Below are 18,059 nucleotides of genomic sequence, written 5' to 3' on the forward strand. Positions count from 1 at the left end.
AACTGCCAGTCAACCAAAAGGCACACGTAAACATTCATGGCCACATTCAAACCTATGGACGAGACAGCCGAACATACTGTACATGTCTTTAGACTGTGGAAGGACACCAGAGAACAAGGACAAACAAACAGTACTAAGTCCACACAGAAAGAACCCAAAGTAAATTAAAACCCAGAAGGTCTGTCAATGGACTTTGGAGTCCTATTGTCTTGGAGACCTGCCTCTGCCTCTTCCCCTAACAGCTCCCGGTTGAGGCCCCCTGGCATTTCCAGGAGGTCTCCCTCTTGGTGCAGGGGCCCGGGTCACTGGCCCTCTGGGATTGGAAGCAGCCAATGAAACCTCTTTTTGAAGATTAACCCCTTTCCCATTGGCTGCTGCACCTGGCTTAATTTTTGGAGACTTGGTGCTCTTGTCAATGACAACATCTGAAAATACGGGGAGAAAAGCTTAGGTAAAAGAATGTACTGAAGGCCTACTGAAATGATTTTTTAAAATTTAAACGGGGATAGCAGATCCATTCTATGTGTCATACTTGATCATTTCCCGATATTGCCATATTTTTGCTGAAAGGATTTAGTAGAGAACAACGACGATAAAGGTCACAACTTTTGGTCGCTGATAAAAAAAAGCCTTGCCTATACCGAAAGTAGCATGACGTCATCGGAGGAAGGACTCCTCACATTTTCCCATTGTTTACAATGCAGCGAGAGAGATTCGGACCGAGAAAGCGGCGATTACCCCATTAATTTGAGCGAGGATGAAAGATTCGTGGATGAGGAAAGTGAGACTGAAGGACTACAGTGCAGTGCAGGACGTATCTTTTTTCGCTCTGACCGTAACTTAGGTGCAAGGGTTCATTGGATTCCACACTTTCTCCTTTTTCTATTGTGGATCACGGATTTGTATTTTAAACCACCTCGGATACTATATCCTCTTGAAAATGAGAGTCGAGAACGCGAAATGGACATTCACAGTGACTTTTATCTCCACGACAATACATCGCCGAAGCTCTTTAGCTACTGAGCTAACGTGATAGCATCGGGCTGAAATGCAGATAGAAACAAAATAAATAAATCCCTGACTGGAAGGATAGACAGAAGATCAACAATACTATTAAACCATGGACATGTAAATACACGGTTAATAATTCCCAGCTTGGCGAAGCTTAACAATGCTGTTGCTAACGACACCATTGAAGCTAACTTGGCAACGGGACCTCACAGAGCTATGATAAAAACATTAGCGCTCCACCTACGCCAGCCAGCCCTCATCTGCTCATCAACACCCGTGCTCACCTGCGTTCCAGCGATCGACGGAAGGACGAAGGACTTCACCCGATCATCCGTGCGGTCGGCGGCTAGCGTCGGCTAGCGCGTCTGCTATCCAAGTTAAAGTCCTCCTGGTTGCGTTGCTACAGCCAGCCGCTAATACACCGATCCCACCTACAACTTTCTTCTTTGCCGTCTTCATTGTTCATTAAACAAATTGCAAAAGATTCACCAACACAGATGTCCAGAATACTGTGGAATTTTGAGATGAAAACAGAGCTTTTTTTATTGGATTCAATGGGGTACCAATACTTCCGTTTAACGATTGACGTCACGCGCATACGTCATCATATATAGACGTTTTCAACCGGAAGTTTAGCAGGAAATTTAAAATTGCACTTTATAAGTTAACCCAGCCGTATTGGCATGTGTTGCAATGTTAAGATTTCATCATTGATATATAAACTATCAGACTGCGTGGTCGGTAGTAGTGGGTTTCAGTAGGCCTTTATAAAATAGTTGACCTAAGGTGCATGTGTGTGTGTATACCAGGTGGGGGTGGCCCTTCCTCAGTTGGAGGTGGTATCAAAGATTTGTCTGGCAGCAGGTCTTCCAAGTCTTTCATGACTTGATTCGTGCTGTCCTTGTTGTTCCTTCGATTCTTTTCCTCATCTCGAGCCTTGAGGGTTACCCAATTGTTGGGAATTATTTGTGAGTCAGCTGGATAAGAGACAATGTAAACATTTTAAGACAATGCTGATACTCACCATTTGCATCTTCTTTTTGAGGTCTGTATTTGCTTGTTGGTATCCCTTTGATACGGCATTCAGATAATAGATAGCCAGCCTGTTGCATAGAGTGAAGTGTTTACAATGAAATTCAATGAATAATTGTATCAATTAGTTGGATGTGTGCAACAGACTTGTGCAAAATTCTGAACTGAATTTAGAATGTCTTTAATGCAATGAATTGGAATTTGAATTGGAAATGATGTTGCAAACAGGAAATATAATTGCAATTCTAATTTGAACTGAAGGAAGTAGAATTAAAATCCCAATTGATAATTTCGATGTATTTAAACATCCAAAAAGTATATTCCTGTTTTACATTTTTCATAAAAAATGTATTATGTATACATTGTATTTTAATTACTGCCATTTTTTTTTTATCGATAGTTAAGAATACAAGCATCTTCTATAAAACATATAATTTAATTTATTGAATTATAACTTTAAAATAATGTTAATAGTGGAAAAATGCTTCATTTTCCAGAGTGCTTTACTTTATCCAAATAGAGGGAATTTGTGTTTAACTTGAGTGTTTTTAAAGTATTTTTAGTATTGAAGCCAAAAATACGTGTGTCATCAGCAAAAACACAAACTTTAAAATATCTGATACCTTACACATGTCATTGACGTACATAATACAACTTTTGGGACCTAATACCTGCCTCTGTGGAACAGAATATCCTGACTTGTGTTGACCTATTTGTACAAACTGTTGACGTTTTCTATGTAGCTTTTTAGCCAATGTAGAGCCAACCCTCTGACACCATAGCTTTCCATTTTCTTCATCAATTTCTCATTGTTAATTGTGATAATTGTAATCAAAAACTTTTTTTTAATAAAAAAAATATACATACTGCATATTTTTTGTCATCTATGGAGGTCGTTCACTCCTCTACTTGCTCCATTATTGTATATATGCTAATCTTCCTGCTCGACAACAATGCTGACTGTTTTTTTTAACTTTAAAATATCTGCTACCTTACACATGTCATTGTTGTACATAATAAACCATTTGAGACCCAATACTGACCCATGTGGAACACCACAGGTAATATTTGTGTTGATTTATTTGTACAAACTGTTTTGTACATAACCTTTTAGTCAATGTAGAGCCAACCCTCAGACACCATAGAATTCTATTTTCTTCATCAATATCTGGGTAATTGTATAAATTTTCTTTTTTTCTTTTTGTTATCAATAAATATATACATTGCATATTTTTGTTGTCTATGCAGATTGTTAACTCTTCTCTTAGCTTCATAAATGCCATACATGTTGATCCTCCTGTTCAAAAGCCATATTGATTGTTTTTTAATTGATAATTAAGAATAGAAACACCTTTTAAAAAACAGATCAATTAATTTGATGAATCGCTTTCAAATTATGAAAAATATTACATTTCCCAGAATGTTTTACTCTATTCAAGTATTGAAATGGAGGGAATTTGTGTTTAACTTCAGTGTTTGTAAAGTATTTTTAGAAAAATATGTGTGCCATCAGCAAAAACCACAAATGATCTGATAGCTTACACATGAATGATGATGGGGATGATGACAATTTGTGTAGCTATTTTACTTGGGTTTTTTTTGGGTTTTTTTTACTATACTGTTTTGTATGAATGTCTCCCACAGCAAGCCAAATTTACCTGTGGGTACACATAAAAAAATCTAACCAAATCTAATCTAATCTGATCCAAAAACATGTCACTGATGTAGATAATAAACATTTTGGGACCTAATACTGACCCCTGTAGAACACCACAGGTAATGTATGAATATTGTAATTTGTGTTGACCTATTTGTGAAAACTGTACAAATAGTCTTTTTAGTCAATATAGAGCCAACCCTTCTGACACCGTGGCTTTCCTTTTTCCTAATCAATATCTCATGGTTAATGATGTCAAAAGGTTTTTTTGGAATAAACCAAGCAACTGCTTATTTTTTTTATTAACTGTTGAGGTTGTTAATTCCTCTACAAGCGCCATTAATGCCATAGATGTAGATCCTCCTGCTTGAAAGCCATATTGACTGTTTTTCGATCGATAATTAAGAATAAAAGCATATTCTATAAAACAGTTTATTTAATTTCCTGTTTTATCTATTTCAAATTATTGGAAATGGTCGTAAAATTATTAATTTCCCGGAATGCTTTACTTTATGCAAATATCTCAAATATATTTTAAATACTTGGATTTTTGTGTTTTACTTAAGTGTTAGTGAAGTATTTTTAGTTTTTTAAGCCAAAATATTTGTTAAACTGACAATTTATTCTTGTTACTAAGCTGGCTATAAGCAAATGATCTCAATTGCATATAGTTTATTTACACTTCCTGTATATCCAATTAATTTTTAACATCCTGTGGGGTGAAGCCAATTCATTTCAAATTTTTTTAATTATTTGAATTGAAATTTTTAATTCTAAATTTTGCATAAGCCTGGTGTACAGCTCATTTATACCTACACCATAAGAAGAACAGCAGGCATAATGAGTCCGGGGTTGGTGGCATGAGTGAATATGTTCCCAATGAAAGCGGGAAGATCTTGTTCTATAGTCTCCATGACAACATCATACATCTTCTTTTGGCCACTACAGGTCAAATAAGATGTATGTAGTTATGAATTTTGGATTGGTCAATTTTCCATTATTCCCTCCATCCATCACTGACCTGAAAGGCCCACAGTCAAAAGATGGAGACAAGGTCATTATAGTGTAGACCACAGGCAGCAGGCTGAGGAAGAGCACAAGCAGCAGCAGACCCATGTAGAAGTTATTGGAGCGCGAGGCCTTGAAGACTCGCTCATGAGGAACATTACAGGCCATCACAGCCCAGCACTGGTAGTACATCGAACTCAGGAGACGCAAAACGTTCAGACCCACCAACCCTGGAGCATAAAAAGCCCCCATCCTGAAAGAAAGAAAAAAATGGCAACATATGACAAAGGAAATGCACAATAAAATGCAAGTTATGTAAATGTATATTAAAATATTTGATGATGTTGTGGTATACTCAAAGGTATATACAAAGTACCAAATGTACCATATCATCCCTTGATTGAAGATTAGGCCCAGCACATTTCCACTGATGTCAAACTCTCCATATGAAGGCTGAAGACACACACACACACACACACACGCACAATTCAATTAACATAAAAACATTCACCAAAAAAAAACACACAACAGTTCGCTTCCAAGTTGATTATGTTTCTCTCTCTTCCTGTAATTAAGTTTGGAGAGCAGTGCTATGTTTCACTAACTGCTGGGGATCATCTGTCCTGACACTGCATTGGAAGGTATCAGGTGAACCTGACGCAATGTACTCACACAAACCTCAATAGTACTCACTCTACACTAATTATATAAACATAGGGCCTGATCTACCAAGATCCGAAAAACAAGTCCGAAACAGCGCGCACAAATTATACAATTGCATGTATTATTAGTGGCTGTGTTGCCACTAATAATACAATATTTGCACTAGATAACAAACGCAAAAGTGGTGCAGGCCGACCTACGATGTACACTCATTTCCCTCCACATGTATGGCATAATGTGTTCTAACCTGTAGTGTTTTTTGTCATGTTGTTGGCATGCAGCACACAAATATAATATGTACCACCTTTCCTGGGCTATATTGAAGTGCAATCTAAACAACAGACCCTATTTTTAGCACGCTGAAGGTGGACTCTGGGAAGAACTGCAGTGTTGTGATGGTGCGACTGGATCATTCCAGACTAGGGTTGTACGGTATCCCGATACTAATGAATCATATTCGGTACTATACCGCCTCTGAAAAGTGCCGGTCACTGGACACATGAGGACTTTGAATATGACCAACGTATGATCCTGTAACGACTTGGTATCGGATAGATACCCACAACTAATGTAAAGTATCAAACAACAAAATAATTAGTGATTATTACATTTTAACAGAAGTGTAGATAGAACATGTTAAAAGAGAAAGTAAGCAGATATTAACAATAAATGAACAAGTAGATTAATAATTAATTTTCTACCACTTGTCCTTAATAATTTTGACAAAGTAATAGAATGATAAATGACACGATATGTTACTGCATATGTCAGCAGCTGAATTGGGAGCCTTTGTTTGCTTACTTACTACTAAAAGACAAGTCGTCTTGTATGACCCGACCTGCACTAACGTTTTATTGAAATAATAAAACTGTCAAGACTTGGTCCTTGGGGTTTGTTTTTCCGGAAGGCAACGGAAAGTTGGCACGGGCAAGGTGTGAATGTGAGTACATATTTTTATTTTAACACTAACAGACTACAAAAAAGGAAGCAAACAATAGGCGCGCACAATGGCTGAGAACAAACTAGACTAATGAAACAAAACTTGCACAAAGGCAGAAACTATGAACAATTAACAAAAACTTACTTGGCATGGAACTATGGAAGCATGAAGACAAAACGAGGTAGCAGGGGTGTCAGAAGAAGCATGGTATGAAATGATAATGTCACCAGGACGAACAACAGAAACAGACAGGCTTAAATAGCAGTGACATGATCAGTGAAAACAGGTGCGTGACATGACCGGGGAAAACTAATGGGTTGCTATGGTGACAAAACAAACAAAAGTGCACAAAGAGTCCAAAAACAAAACCGAACATGACTAAAACAAAACATAATCACACAGACATGACAAAAACAAAGTCAAAACTGCTACAGTCATGTCAGTCCTTGGTGGTCCATGGAACCCCGACAGTGAGAGACTGTCACATGATGATTTTATTTTAAATTTCTTGTAAGTTTCTGTCAAGTACTTTGAATTTCCTTGTGTACGAATTTTGCTCCATAAATAAACTTGCCTTGCCTATTTGCATCTCCTCCCAGTATTGTGGGCATTCTGATTGTTAGCTTATATCTGCCTACACACTAAAAATGCTAAATTGATTGTGCTCTCTATTTTTCTCATTTAAAGGACATAATTCTCCACTTTGCGTGCGCTACCAAGTTTGCGTGTGATTTAGTACACGCAAACATTTCGTAGATCAGACCCATAACAGTGTATTTTATATCCTTTTTAAGTGTAAGTGACTTTGTACAAAATACACACAACTGAATAATAACTGGCAGTTAAAGGTGTGGCACTAAAAGCACTTACAAATCCAGCCTCCAGGTCCCAGCACCAGCAGTAATTAAGGAAGCGGACCAAGACAGCACGCACAAAGTCGCCAATCAAGATGGTCAAGTAGGTTACTTGAATGTCCGACACGATCAGCTTCACAAATTCCTGCAAAGAAAAATAGTAACCTGTACATAACTTTTAAACACAAGTGCGTAGGTGTGAGTCATACCACTACTACGACTACAACTATTATTACTGACTATGCCAACTGCAGTCTCCCAGCAGGGTCCTCTAATGACATCTGCTGGATGGACATTTGGTGGAGGCACATCTGTGGTGTTGAAGTGGGCACTGTAGTTAGTGTGGTGCGCTTGTAGCGCCCACTCAGTGGCATTCTTGATGGACTTCTCACTCTCCAACTAAAGAATGAAAGGGGAAATTCCACACACACAACACAGGACATGCATGAACAATCAGAATGTGAGGGCTGCACAATTGTGGCATAAAATATAATAATAATACAAACGTACATTAGTTTTTATCGATATTGAAATTACAATTCCTAATCAATATTATTTATCCAGAGGGGTGAGTTGATTATTAGTATTAATCTTACATATTTGTATCATTAAATTATGTCTTTAGCTCTATTTATCAATGTGTTAGGTTTTTGGGTTGCCTGCACGTCATAAATTGGACACCCGCAATTGATCTTATCAGGGTGACACAAAAAAAGCGTTCATCACCTAAACTTGAATAACTTTTGAAATGATTAATCAATTCTTTTTATTTTTCAGATTTACCAAGAAGATTTAATGTTCTAAAAGTTTAGAAAAGTTCAACTTCGAGATGCCATGGACTACTGAACAAATGACATTTATAGTTGAGGCCTATTGCAATTCAAAGAACGGTTTGGATGTCGTGAATTTCCTGCCCACACAATGATCTACAGATGGGTCAACAAGTTCCGAACCCATGGGACTGTTAATAACCTCAATCGTAAAGATACTAACAGACAATCACACTCTGGACGACCGAAATCATCAAGGACACCACGGAACGTTGATGCAGTCAGAGACTCTGTTGTTCGGAGCCCACGCAAGTCTGTGCGTCGACAAAGTCAGGAGCTTGGAATGAACCGGGAGTCTGTGCGGAGAATTTTGATCGCAGATCTCGACCTCTATCCTTACAGGATACAGATTAAACAAAAGCTTGCACCTGCCGACATGAGGAAACGAGTGATCATGTGCCAGTGGTTTTGCGATAAGATTGACGCTGCGCCAGACTTCCTTGACAATGTCTGGTTTTCGGATGAGGCACATTTTCTGCTGTCAGGTCATGTGAACTCCAAGAACAACATTTTCTGGGGTATCACACCCCCTGAGTACTGTCTGCAAATGCCATTACACTATGTCAAGTGCACTGCATAGGTCGCCATCTCCAAACATGGCATCATTGGACCATTCTGGTTTGAGGACGACAACGAGCGGTTTGTGACAATCAACACCGAGCGATATGTTCAGGTGCTTGACAAATTCTGGACAGCACTTGGTCGACAAAGAGGGGTCGTCAGGGACCTCCAGTGGTTCCAGCAGGATGGTGCCACCCCCCACACCTCAAACGAATCATTGGCATGGCTACAGCATTGTTTCCCTGACCGATCAGCCGCAGGTGTGACCCGGAGTGGTCGCCGCATTCACCAGACTTGAACGCCCCAGATTTTTATCTGTGGGGATACCTTAAGGACAGGGTGTATGACAACAACCCCCAGACTATCCCTAATAGATATTTTAAATTTCCCGCTAAACTTCCGGTTGAAAACGTCTATATATGATGACGTATGCGCGTGACATCAATGGTTGAAACGGAAGTATTGGTACCCCATTGAATCCAATAAGAAAAAAGCTCTGTTTTCATCTCAAAATTGGTGAATCTTTTGCAATTTGTTTAATGAACAATGAAGACTGCAAAGAAGAAAGTTGTAGGTGGGATCGGTGTATTAGCGGCTGGCTGTAGCAACACAACCAGGAGGACTTTGACTTGGATAGCAGACGCGCTAGCCGACGCTAGCCGCCGACCGCATGGATGATCGGGTGAAGTCCTTCGTCCTTCCGTCAATCGCTGGAACGCAGGTGAGCACAGGTGTTAATGAGCAGATGAGGGCTGGCTGGCGTAGGTGGAGCGCTAATGTTTTTATCATAGCTCTGTGAGGTCCCGTTGCTAAGTTAGCTTCAATGGCGTCGTTAGCAACAGCATTGTTAAGCTTTGCCAAGCTGGAAATTATTAACCGTGTATTTACATGTCCATGGTTTAATAGTATTGTTGATTTTCTGTCTATCCTTCCAGTCAGGGGTTTATTTATTTTGTTTCTATCTGCATTTCAGCCCGATGCTATCACGTTAGCTCAGTAGCTAAAGAGCTTCGCAGATGTATTGTCGTGGAGATAAAAGTCACTGTGAATGTCCATTTCGCGTTCTCGACTCTCATTTTCAAGAGGATATAGTATCCAAGGTGGTTTAAAATACAAATCCGTGATCCACAATAGAAAAAGGAGAAAGTGTGGAATCCAATGAACCCTTGTACCTAAGTTACGGTCAGAGCGAAAAAAGATACGTCCTGCACTGCACGCTAGTCCTTCACTCTCACTTTCCTCATCCACAAATCTTTCATCCTCGCTCAAATTAATGGGGTAATCGTCACTTTCTCGGTCCGAATCTCTCTCGCTGCATTGTAAACAACGGGAAAATGTGAGGAGTCCTTCCTCCTGTGACGTCATGCTACTTCCGGTATAGGCAAGGCATTTTTTTATCAGCGACCAAAAGTTGCGAACTTTATCGTCGTTGTTCTCTACTAAATCCTTACAGCAAAAATATGGCAAAATCGCGAAATGATCAAGTATGACACATAGAATGGATCTGCTATCCCCGTTTAAGTAAAAAAAAAAATCATTTCAGTAGGCCTAGGTCTTTTGAGCATTGTGGGATTATGAACGGATGGAAAGGGGGAGGGAAAGTAATGGAGAAGGCATGATCCCCCTAGGTTCTGTGTTGGGTTCTAAGAGGAGGGGACAGCAGGTGATTGTTGGTGGAAGGCAGATTTCTAACAGGAATTTGAGGGGTGAGGAGGTCAAAGAGGTAGAAGGGGGCCATGTTGTGGAGGGCTTTATGAGTCAGGAGAAGGATTTAGAACTGGATGCTCTGCGAGATAGGTTGCCAGTAAAGTTCCTGCAGGACTGGTGTGATGGGGTCATAGCAAGTGAGGAGGCGTGCAGCCGAGTTTTGGAGAAGTTGAAGTTTATGGAAAACTTTGGAAGATGAACCTTAAAGGATGCTGTTGCAGTAAACCAGTCTAGAGGTGATGAATACATGAATGAGTGTTTCAGCGGTCGAGAAGGATAGGATGGGTCGGAGGCGGGCAATCTTTCTGAGGTGGAGGTAGGCTGTTTTAGTGATGTGTTTGACATGACCTTCAAATGGAAAGTTATTATCCAAGATGAGGCCAAGTTTCAAGACAAGGTGAAGTTGTTTAAAGATATGTTGAAATCTTTGACAGAATTGGTGATGCATTTTGGACCAATAATTAGGAGATCTGTTTTGCTGTAGTTTAGAAAGTTATCGTTCATCCAGATGTTTATGTCAGTGAGGCAGTCTGTGGGTGGCAGTGGTGATGGATCGGGTTGAAATGTAGATCTGAAGGTTGTCAACATAGCAATGATAGTTGGGGCCATGTTGACGTATTATTTGTCCAAGTGGGAGTATGTACAGGTTACTTTATAGATGAGGAAGATATATACTGTACAAATATGTACGTAGATATAATCCATAGCAAAACCAAACTGTTAGTATCACTATTTTCTGCGATGTGTCTTACCTTTGCATTGACCTCATCAAAAAGGGCAAAAAGGAAGGTGTAAAGGTTTCCTAGGAAGAGGGCAAAGATGCGTCCCAGTTGCCACTTGAGAGCGATACGAGGATGATAGTCTTCTAGCTCGGCGATGGTTTCGAAAAGAGGCGGACACACCAGCCCCAGAAGAGACATGACAAACTCCACCTTATTGATGATTTGATAGAGGGAGATTACTAATGTCAATCAAACAACCCCTTTCCCCTTTGAAAAACACAATTGGCCTGATCTATTAAAGGTTTGCGTATAATAAAACTTGATCGCGCACACAAAGATGATCTATTTAGCTTGTGCACTGTGGATGGTGTCTCTTAAAGGCCTAATGAAACCCACTACTATCGACCTGATAGTTTATATATCAATGATGAAATCTTAACTTTGCAACACATGCCAATACGGCCGGGTTAACTTATACATTGCAATTTTAAATTTCCCGCCACACTTCCGGTTGAAAACGTCTAGATATGATGACGTACAGTATGCACGTGACGGAATCAGTTGATGCGGAAGTATTGGTACCCCATTGAATACAATACAAAAAAGCTCTGTTTTCATTTCAAAATTCCACAGTATTCTGGACATCTGTGTTGGTGAATCTTTTGCAATTTGTTTAATGAACAATGGAGACTGCAAAGAAGAAAGTTGTAGGTGGGATCGGTGTATTAGCGGCGGACTACAGCAGCACAACCAGGAAGACAGAGATGGATAGCAGACGCGTTAGCCGCCGAACTCACCTTAACTTCCTCCGTCTCGCCGACCGCATCTGTGATCGGGTGAAGTCCTTCGTCGCACCGTCGATCACTGGAACGCAGGTGAGCACGGGTGTTGATGAGCAGATGAGGGCTGGCTGGCGTAGGTGGATAGCTAATGTTTTTAGCATAGCTCTGTGATGTCCGGTTGCTAAGTTAGCTTCAATGGCGTCGTTAGCAACAGCATTGTTAACCTTCGCCAGGCTGAAAAGCATTAACCGTGTATTTACATGTCCATGGTTTAATAGTATTGTTGATCTTCTGTCTATCCTTCCAGTCAGGGATTTATTTATTTTGTTTCTATATGCAGTTAAACACGATGCTATCACGTTAGGTCCGTAGCTAAAGTGTTTCGTCGATGTATTGTCGTGGAGATAAAAGTCACTGTGGATGTCCATTTCGCGTTCTTGACTCTCATTTTCAAGAGGATATAGTATCCGAGGTGGTTTAAAATACAAATCCGTCATTTGAACAATTGTATTGTTGATAATAAAGGTAAAGTATTGGTATTGTTTATTATCAATAGCACTATTTCTATTGGTATTCATATTGCTCCATTTTTAGTGTAATAATGCTCATTGTCATTTCTGTATAATTTTTTTATTTTCGCTAACTGCTTATTTGCTATTACTTTTACCATCATATTTGTACATGTCGTATTTGCTGATGTTGCTCTGTTGTTGTTGTTGTTGTTGTTGTGTTTGCTGTTGTTGTTTTTGTCTCTCTGTCTAATCCCCCTCTTGTCCCCACAATTCCCCCCTCTGTCTTCCTTTTTCTCTCTTTCTATCCCCTCCTGCTACGGCCCGGCTGCACCAAATGATTATATAAATACATTTAATAAAGTCAAAATACAAGTAAGGCAACAAGAGAAGTATCCTACACTTCTCTTTTGTAAAGTAAATCTGAACAGCCGATATGGGCATCTACATCTGCTATATGATTTGCCCGAGAAGCTGGGCAGGACATTATATAAAAAAATACAAATTAAAAAAAAAAAAAAATACAAATCCGTGATCCACAATAGAAAAAGGAGAGAGTGTGGAATCCAATGAGCCAGCTTGTACCTAAGTTACGGTCTCTTAAATTATGTCTTGCACTGCATTCTAGTACTTCACTCTAATGTTCCTCATCCACAAATCTTTCATCCTCCCTCAAATTAATGGGGTAATCGTCGCTTTGTCGGTCCGAATCGCTCTAGCTGCGTTGAAAACCATAGGAAAATGCGAGGAGCCTTTCAATTGACTACGTCACACTACTTCTGGTAGGGGCAAGGCTTTTTTTTATCAGATACCAAGAGTTGCGATCTTTATCGTCGTTGTTCTCTACTAAATCCTTTCAGCAAAAATATGGCAATATCGCGAAATGATCAAGTATGACACATAGAATGGATCTGCTATCCCCGTTTAAATAAAAACATTTCATTTCAGTAGGCCTTTAAATAAGCAAAATAGAGAACACAGTCCATTTAGCGTGTTTATCGCCATGAATATGCAGAATGTATGATGGTTATGAGGACGCCCACTATAATGTGAGGAGAAAATGCAAAAATATTTATTTAGCAGACACAGTGTTATTTATCGAGACTGAAATTGTTCTGCAGCCGCAGATCTTAGTAGATCAGGCCCAAAGTGTTCCGTCTCAACCTACCTCATTCTTTTCAAACCAGGAGAGTTTAGCACTATCCATATCAGCAAACTCCTGCGAGCGCTTGACAACAAAGTAAATGAGGTAGCCGCTGCCTCCAAGGCTGCACAAAATGAGAACATTGGCCAAAACCCTGAGGAAGCGACGCAGGTGGATGTTCTCATCCTTCTGGTTCTCCTGTTCATCTACAATGGATTCCTGCGTGATAAATACCATCTTATATCTCATTGTCCTTTATTGCAAACCGGAATACATTTTATGAGTCATTATGAAATATATGCACAGCAAGTCTATTGATGTTTGATGATTAAAAAAGAAAACTGATGCTTTTTAGCAGTATATCACTCTCAATTTGCCCTCACCTTGAAGCTGGTGGTAATGGAGGCATACTTATTGTCTGCTGTCTCTGGGTTTCCAATCAGGTAGTCCCAGCTCGTAAACATCTTCCAGCTGAAGGTAAACTCACCCTCATCGCCACCATCGCCTCCTTCGTTTGAGTTACGGGCCATCCTAAAAAAAAAAAAAGGCAACAGGTCAGTAAAAATCATACGTTTCTATCTCAATGACACGCCTCTATATGATTATGTTGCCTACGTTCTAATGACAACCATCAAGCTGTAGCCGAAGATGCCGACGCCCACCAGCAGGTATGACAGAGGAAGTCTGAACTGCAGCACGCCGATTGTTCGATCATTGTTGTAGAATCCGTAGAATAAAAAGGAGTATTTGCAGTATCCCTCTTGGTCACATTTAAAGGAAAATGAAACAAAACAAATGTAGTGAGTTCAAGTGCACTAAATGTGTTGGCACGTTAGAGCCTTTACCTACAGGGAGTTTGTCTACTATATTTATTACTATTTTCTCAAATTAATGCTTTAATGCGGATTTATACGTCATCATTAATAATCTGATTTTTTTTTTAAAGAGTTGACACTGACAGGCTGTGGAATCAAACAATTGATACCGACCATCCATGAGTGAAATCGGCTGATACCTATAACATGTATTAACTGTAATTGTTTTTATTTTATGTAGGGTGGGTGCTATTCACAGTTAAACAATGTCAACACAATATATAAATTACATTTCAACAATTGTTTGATCAAAGCATAGTCAATAGTACACAATAACAGAAAAAAAGCAAAAACTGTTACATATTACTAATTTAAATTATTTGTTTTATGTCCTCAAAGTCCTCCTGTGACCAGGGCCTTACTTCCAGAGTTTGTAAACATAACAAAAAAGTAGAAGAAAAAAAAAGATTTTGGCAAATTAAAAATATTAACTTAATCACCCTTGAATCGTTCATAAATAATTGATACTACTCTTGGTATCAACACTTCTCCGTTTTGTAGACTTCTCGACTCTTATTAATCTACTTGTTAATTTCCTGTTAATAGTATCTTACTTTCTGCTCCAACGCAGTTCTAGTTACAAAATTATTAAGGACAAGTGGTAGAAAATTAATGATTAATCTACTTGTTCATTTACTGTTAATATCTGCTTACTTTCTCTTTTAACATGTTATATCTACACTTCTGTTAAAATGTAATAATCATTTATTCTTCTGTTGATTGATACTTTATATTAGTTTTGGATGATACCACAAATTTGGGTATCAATCCGACACCAAGTAGTTACAGGATCAGACATTGGTCATATTCAAAGTCCTCATGTTTCCTGAGTTTATAAACATGATATACATTTTAAAAAACCGAAAGAATATGTTGAGATGCTAAAAAATATTGATGTAATCATAGTAGTATCGACTAGATACGCTCCTGTACTTAGTATCATTACAGTGGATGTTAGGCTTGGATCCACCAATGGCGTCTGTTTATATTGTAGCGTCCCGGAAGAGTTGGTGCTGCAGGGAATTCTGGGAATTTGTTCTGTAGTATTTATGTTGTGTTGCGGTACTTTTTAGAGGCGGTATAGTACCGAATATGATTCATTAGTATCGCAGTACTATACTAAAACCGGTATCCCGTACAACCCCAGTGTATATACAGTAAGTACCTTTTGAGCACAGTAAACAATACCGCGATAATAAGGATAACCGTGGTATTTTTGGTGACGACAACGGGATATGACATTTTCATATTGTTACATCCTGACATGCATAACAAAATAAAAAGTATTGTCGATATAGAAATGAGCAATTCAATACGACGGGGCTCCTCTCACCAAAATCAAAGAGCACTGAGTAGTCCATTGCTGTTGCCTGCTCCTTCCGTGGTACAGTTTTCCTGGGAATGGACCCATAGGGAAGACCCATGAGAATCTGATACACAAGATGCAGCGGTCAATTGATAGCATCCGACTATCCAAGATGAGAGTTGAAATGGTTGTACCTCAGGCAGGACCACTAAACCAAACATGAATCCAAATAGCACCAGGTTCAGTCCATACATCCACCTCAAAAATATAAAGTAGGATGCCACAGAAGATCCAAAGTGACCTACAAGCAGATAATTGGACTCAGCAAATGATTTGTATTATACAGTGATACCTCAACTTAAGAGTGTTTTTAGATAAGGTCTGTTTCTCAAATAATTGTTAGGCTTTAAGTTATAAGCAAAGATTTTTGTTACAAGCTCTCCTGCCATTAGTTAGTGTAGCAAACGTTACAGTGAAGATCCGACTAAAACATCTGGTCTTGCGTGCTCGCATTAGCTGATGCTTATAATGCTGACAGTGCTGAAAAGAAGAAATAGATGACATCCACTCAATTAAGTGTGTTGCTAAATTGGCGCAACAATTTGCTAGTTTGCACCATACTGAAGCAGAATGAGCCTAACGCCAGCCAAGGATAAATGATAAATGATAAATCGGTTATACTTGTATAGCGCTTTTCGTACTCAAAGTGCTTTGACAGTATTTCCACATTCACCCATTCACACACACATTCACACACTGATGGCGGGAGCTGCCATGCAAGGCGCTAACCCGCACCCATCAGGAGCAAGGGTGAAGTGTCTTGCCCAAGGACACAACGGACGTGACTAGGATGGTAGAAGGTGGGGATTGAACCATAGTAGTATCGACTAGATACGCTCCTGTACTTGGTATCATTACAGTGGATGTTAGGCTTAGATCCACCAGTAACCAGCAACCCTCCAATTACTGGCACGGCCACTCTACCAACTTCGCCACGCCGTCCGATGTAAAACAATATCTAAACAGCAGGCATTTATTTAGGAAAATATGGAAAAGCTGCTGATGGTGTCAGCTGCAAGAAGATACTGTAGAAGTACGTCCTCCAAGGAAATCATTTTTTCATTACTTCATATGTTTTTATACAATATTTATCATCTGAAAGTTTTTCTTTTTACAAAGCATGTTGCATGTTGAATTGTGTTTTTTTTTTTTTTTTTTTTTTTTTTTTGGGGGGGTGGGGTTACACACTAGGAGTGTGGGAAAAAAAACGATTCGACTTCAAATCGCGATTCTCACGTTGTACGATTCAGTATCAATTCTCATTTTTCAAAAATCTATTTTTTTTTTACTTTTTTTTTTTTTAATTAATCAATCCAACAAAATAATACACAGCAATACCATAACAATGCAATCCAATTCCAAAACCAAACCCGACCCAGCAACACTCAGAACAGCAACAAACAGAGCAATTGAGAGGAGACACAAACACGACACAGAACAATCCAAAAGTAGTGAAACAAAAATGAATATTATCAACAACAGTATCAATATTAGTTACAATTTCAACATAGCAGTGATTAAAAAATCCCTCATTGACATTATCATTAGACATTTATATAAAAAAATAAAAAAGAACAATAGTGTCACAGTGGCTTACACTTGCATCGCATCTCATAAGCTTTACAACACATTGTGTCTAATATTTTCACAAATATAAAATAAGTCATATTTTTGGTTCATTTAATAGTTAAAACAATTTGACATTATTGCAATCAGTTGATAAAACATTGTCCTTTACCATTATAAAAGCTTTTTACAAAAATCTACTACTCTGCTTGCATGTCAGCAGACTGGGGTAGATCCTGCTGAAATCCTATGTATTGAATGAATAGGGAATCATTTTGAATCGGAAAAATATTGTCTTTGAATCGAGAATCGCGTTGAATCGAAAAAATCGATTTATAAACGAATCGTGACCCCAAGAATCGATATTGAATCGAATCGTGGGACACCCAAAGATTCGCAGCCCTAATACGCACCAATGAAATTGATTTAAATTCATTGGAGATAAAAGTGTCTTGAGTTAAGACCTCTGTCAGAGAACCAAACAAGCTCGTAAGTTGAGGTACTACTGTACTTCGAGTATTTGGTCAGGATACCAACTTTCTACATCCTTTATCTTCCTCTCCCAGGGTATACAGGCCGTTTTGAAGTTCTCAAAGTCACGTTTGAACTTGATGAATTTCTAGGAGGAAATGTTGAAAACATAAATATGGGGGAATTGTTGTGTTGCCGCCGTGAAAATGTAATTTGACTACCTTGGCCATCATGACTTTGAAGGCGTATAGCTTCCTGCCTCTTCCTTTACCAAGGGCTCCTTCAAACTTTTCAACAAACCCCTGCGCCTCCCTGTCGGACAAAGTCAAAGTCAGTCGCTGCCGTTAAAATATTAAAGAGA

At 39.0% G+C, this 18,059-nt stretch overlaps 1 protein-coding gene across 1 annotated transcript in view; it reads right to left on the minus strand.

Annotated features, from left to right (window-relative positions):
• Nucleotides 1-201: 201 nt before the first annotated feature.
• tmc2b (transmembrane channel-like 2b) overlaps nucleotides 202-18,059 on the minus strand; it is a 26,450-nt gene continuing 8,592 nt past the window's right edge. The window contains exons 5-20 of the mRNA XM_062049612.1: nucleotides 17,920-18,010; nucleotides 17,765-17,846; nucleotides 15,796-15,902; nucleotides 15,629-15,725; nucleotides 14,036-14,180; nucleotides 13,804-13,951; nucleotides 13,445-13,639; nucleotides 11,016-11,195; nucleotides 7,406-7,564; nucleotides 7,182-7,310; nucleotides 5,094-5,161; nucleotides 4,722-4,961; nucleotides 4,517-4,642; nucleotides 2,036-2,114; nucleotides 1,818-1,947; nucleotides 202-425 (exon numbers count right to left, since the gene is read on the minus strand). Of these exons, the coding sequence (XP_061905596.1) occupies nucleotides 202-425; nucleotides 1,818-1,947; nucleotides 2,036-2,114; nucleotides 4,517-4,642; nucleotides 4,722-4,961; nucleotides 5,094-5,161; nucleotides 7,182-7,310; nucleotides 7,406-7,564; nucleotides 11,016-11,195; nucleotides 13,445-13,639; nucleotides 13,804-13,951; nucleotides 14,036-14,180; nucleotides 15,629-15,725; nucleotides 15,796-15,902; nucleotides 17,765-17,846; nucleotides 17,920-18,010 (2,200 nt within the window). The remainder of the gene's footprint in view (nucleotides 426-1,817; nucleotides 1,948-2,035; nucleotides 2,115-4,516; nucleotides 4,643-4,721; nucleotides 4,962-5,093; nucleotides 5,162-7,181; nucleotides 7,311-7,405; nucleotides 7,565-11,015; nucleotides 11,196-13,444; nucleotides 13,640-13,803; nucleotides 13,952-14,035; nucleotides 14,181-15,628; nucleotides 15,726-15,795; nucleotides 15,903-17,764; nucleotides 17,847-17,919; nucleotides 18,011-18,059) is intronic.

This window comes from Entelurus aequoreus, linkage group LG06 (genome assembly GCF_033978785.1).
Source record: "Entelurus aequoreus isolate RoL-2023_Sb linkage group LG06, RoL_Eaeq_v1.1, whole genome shotgun sequence".
NCBI lineage: Eukaryota > Metazoa > Chordata > Actinopteri > Syngnathiformes > Syngnathidae > Entelurus > Entelurus aequoreus.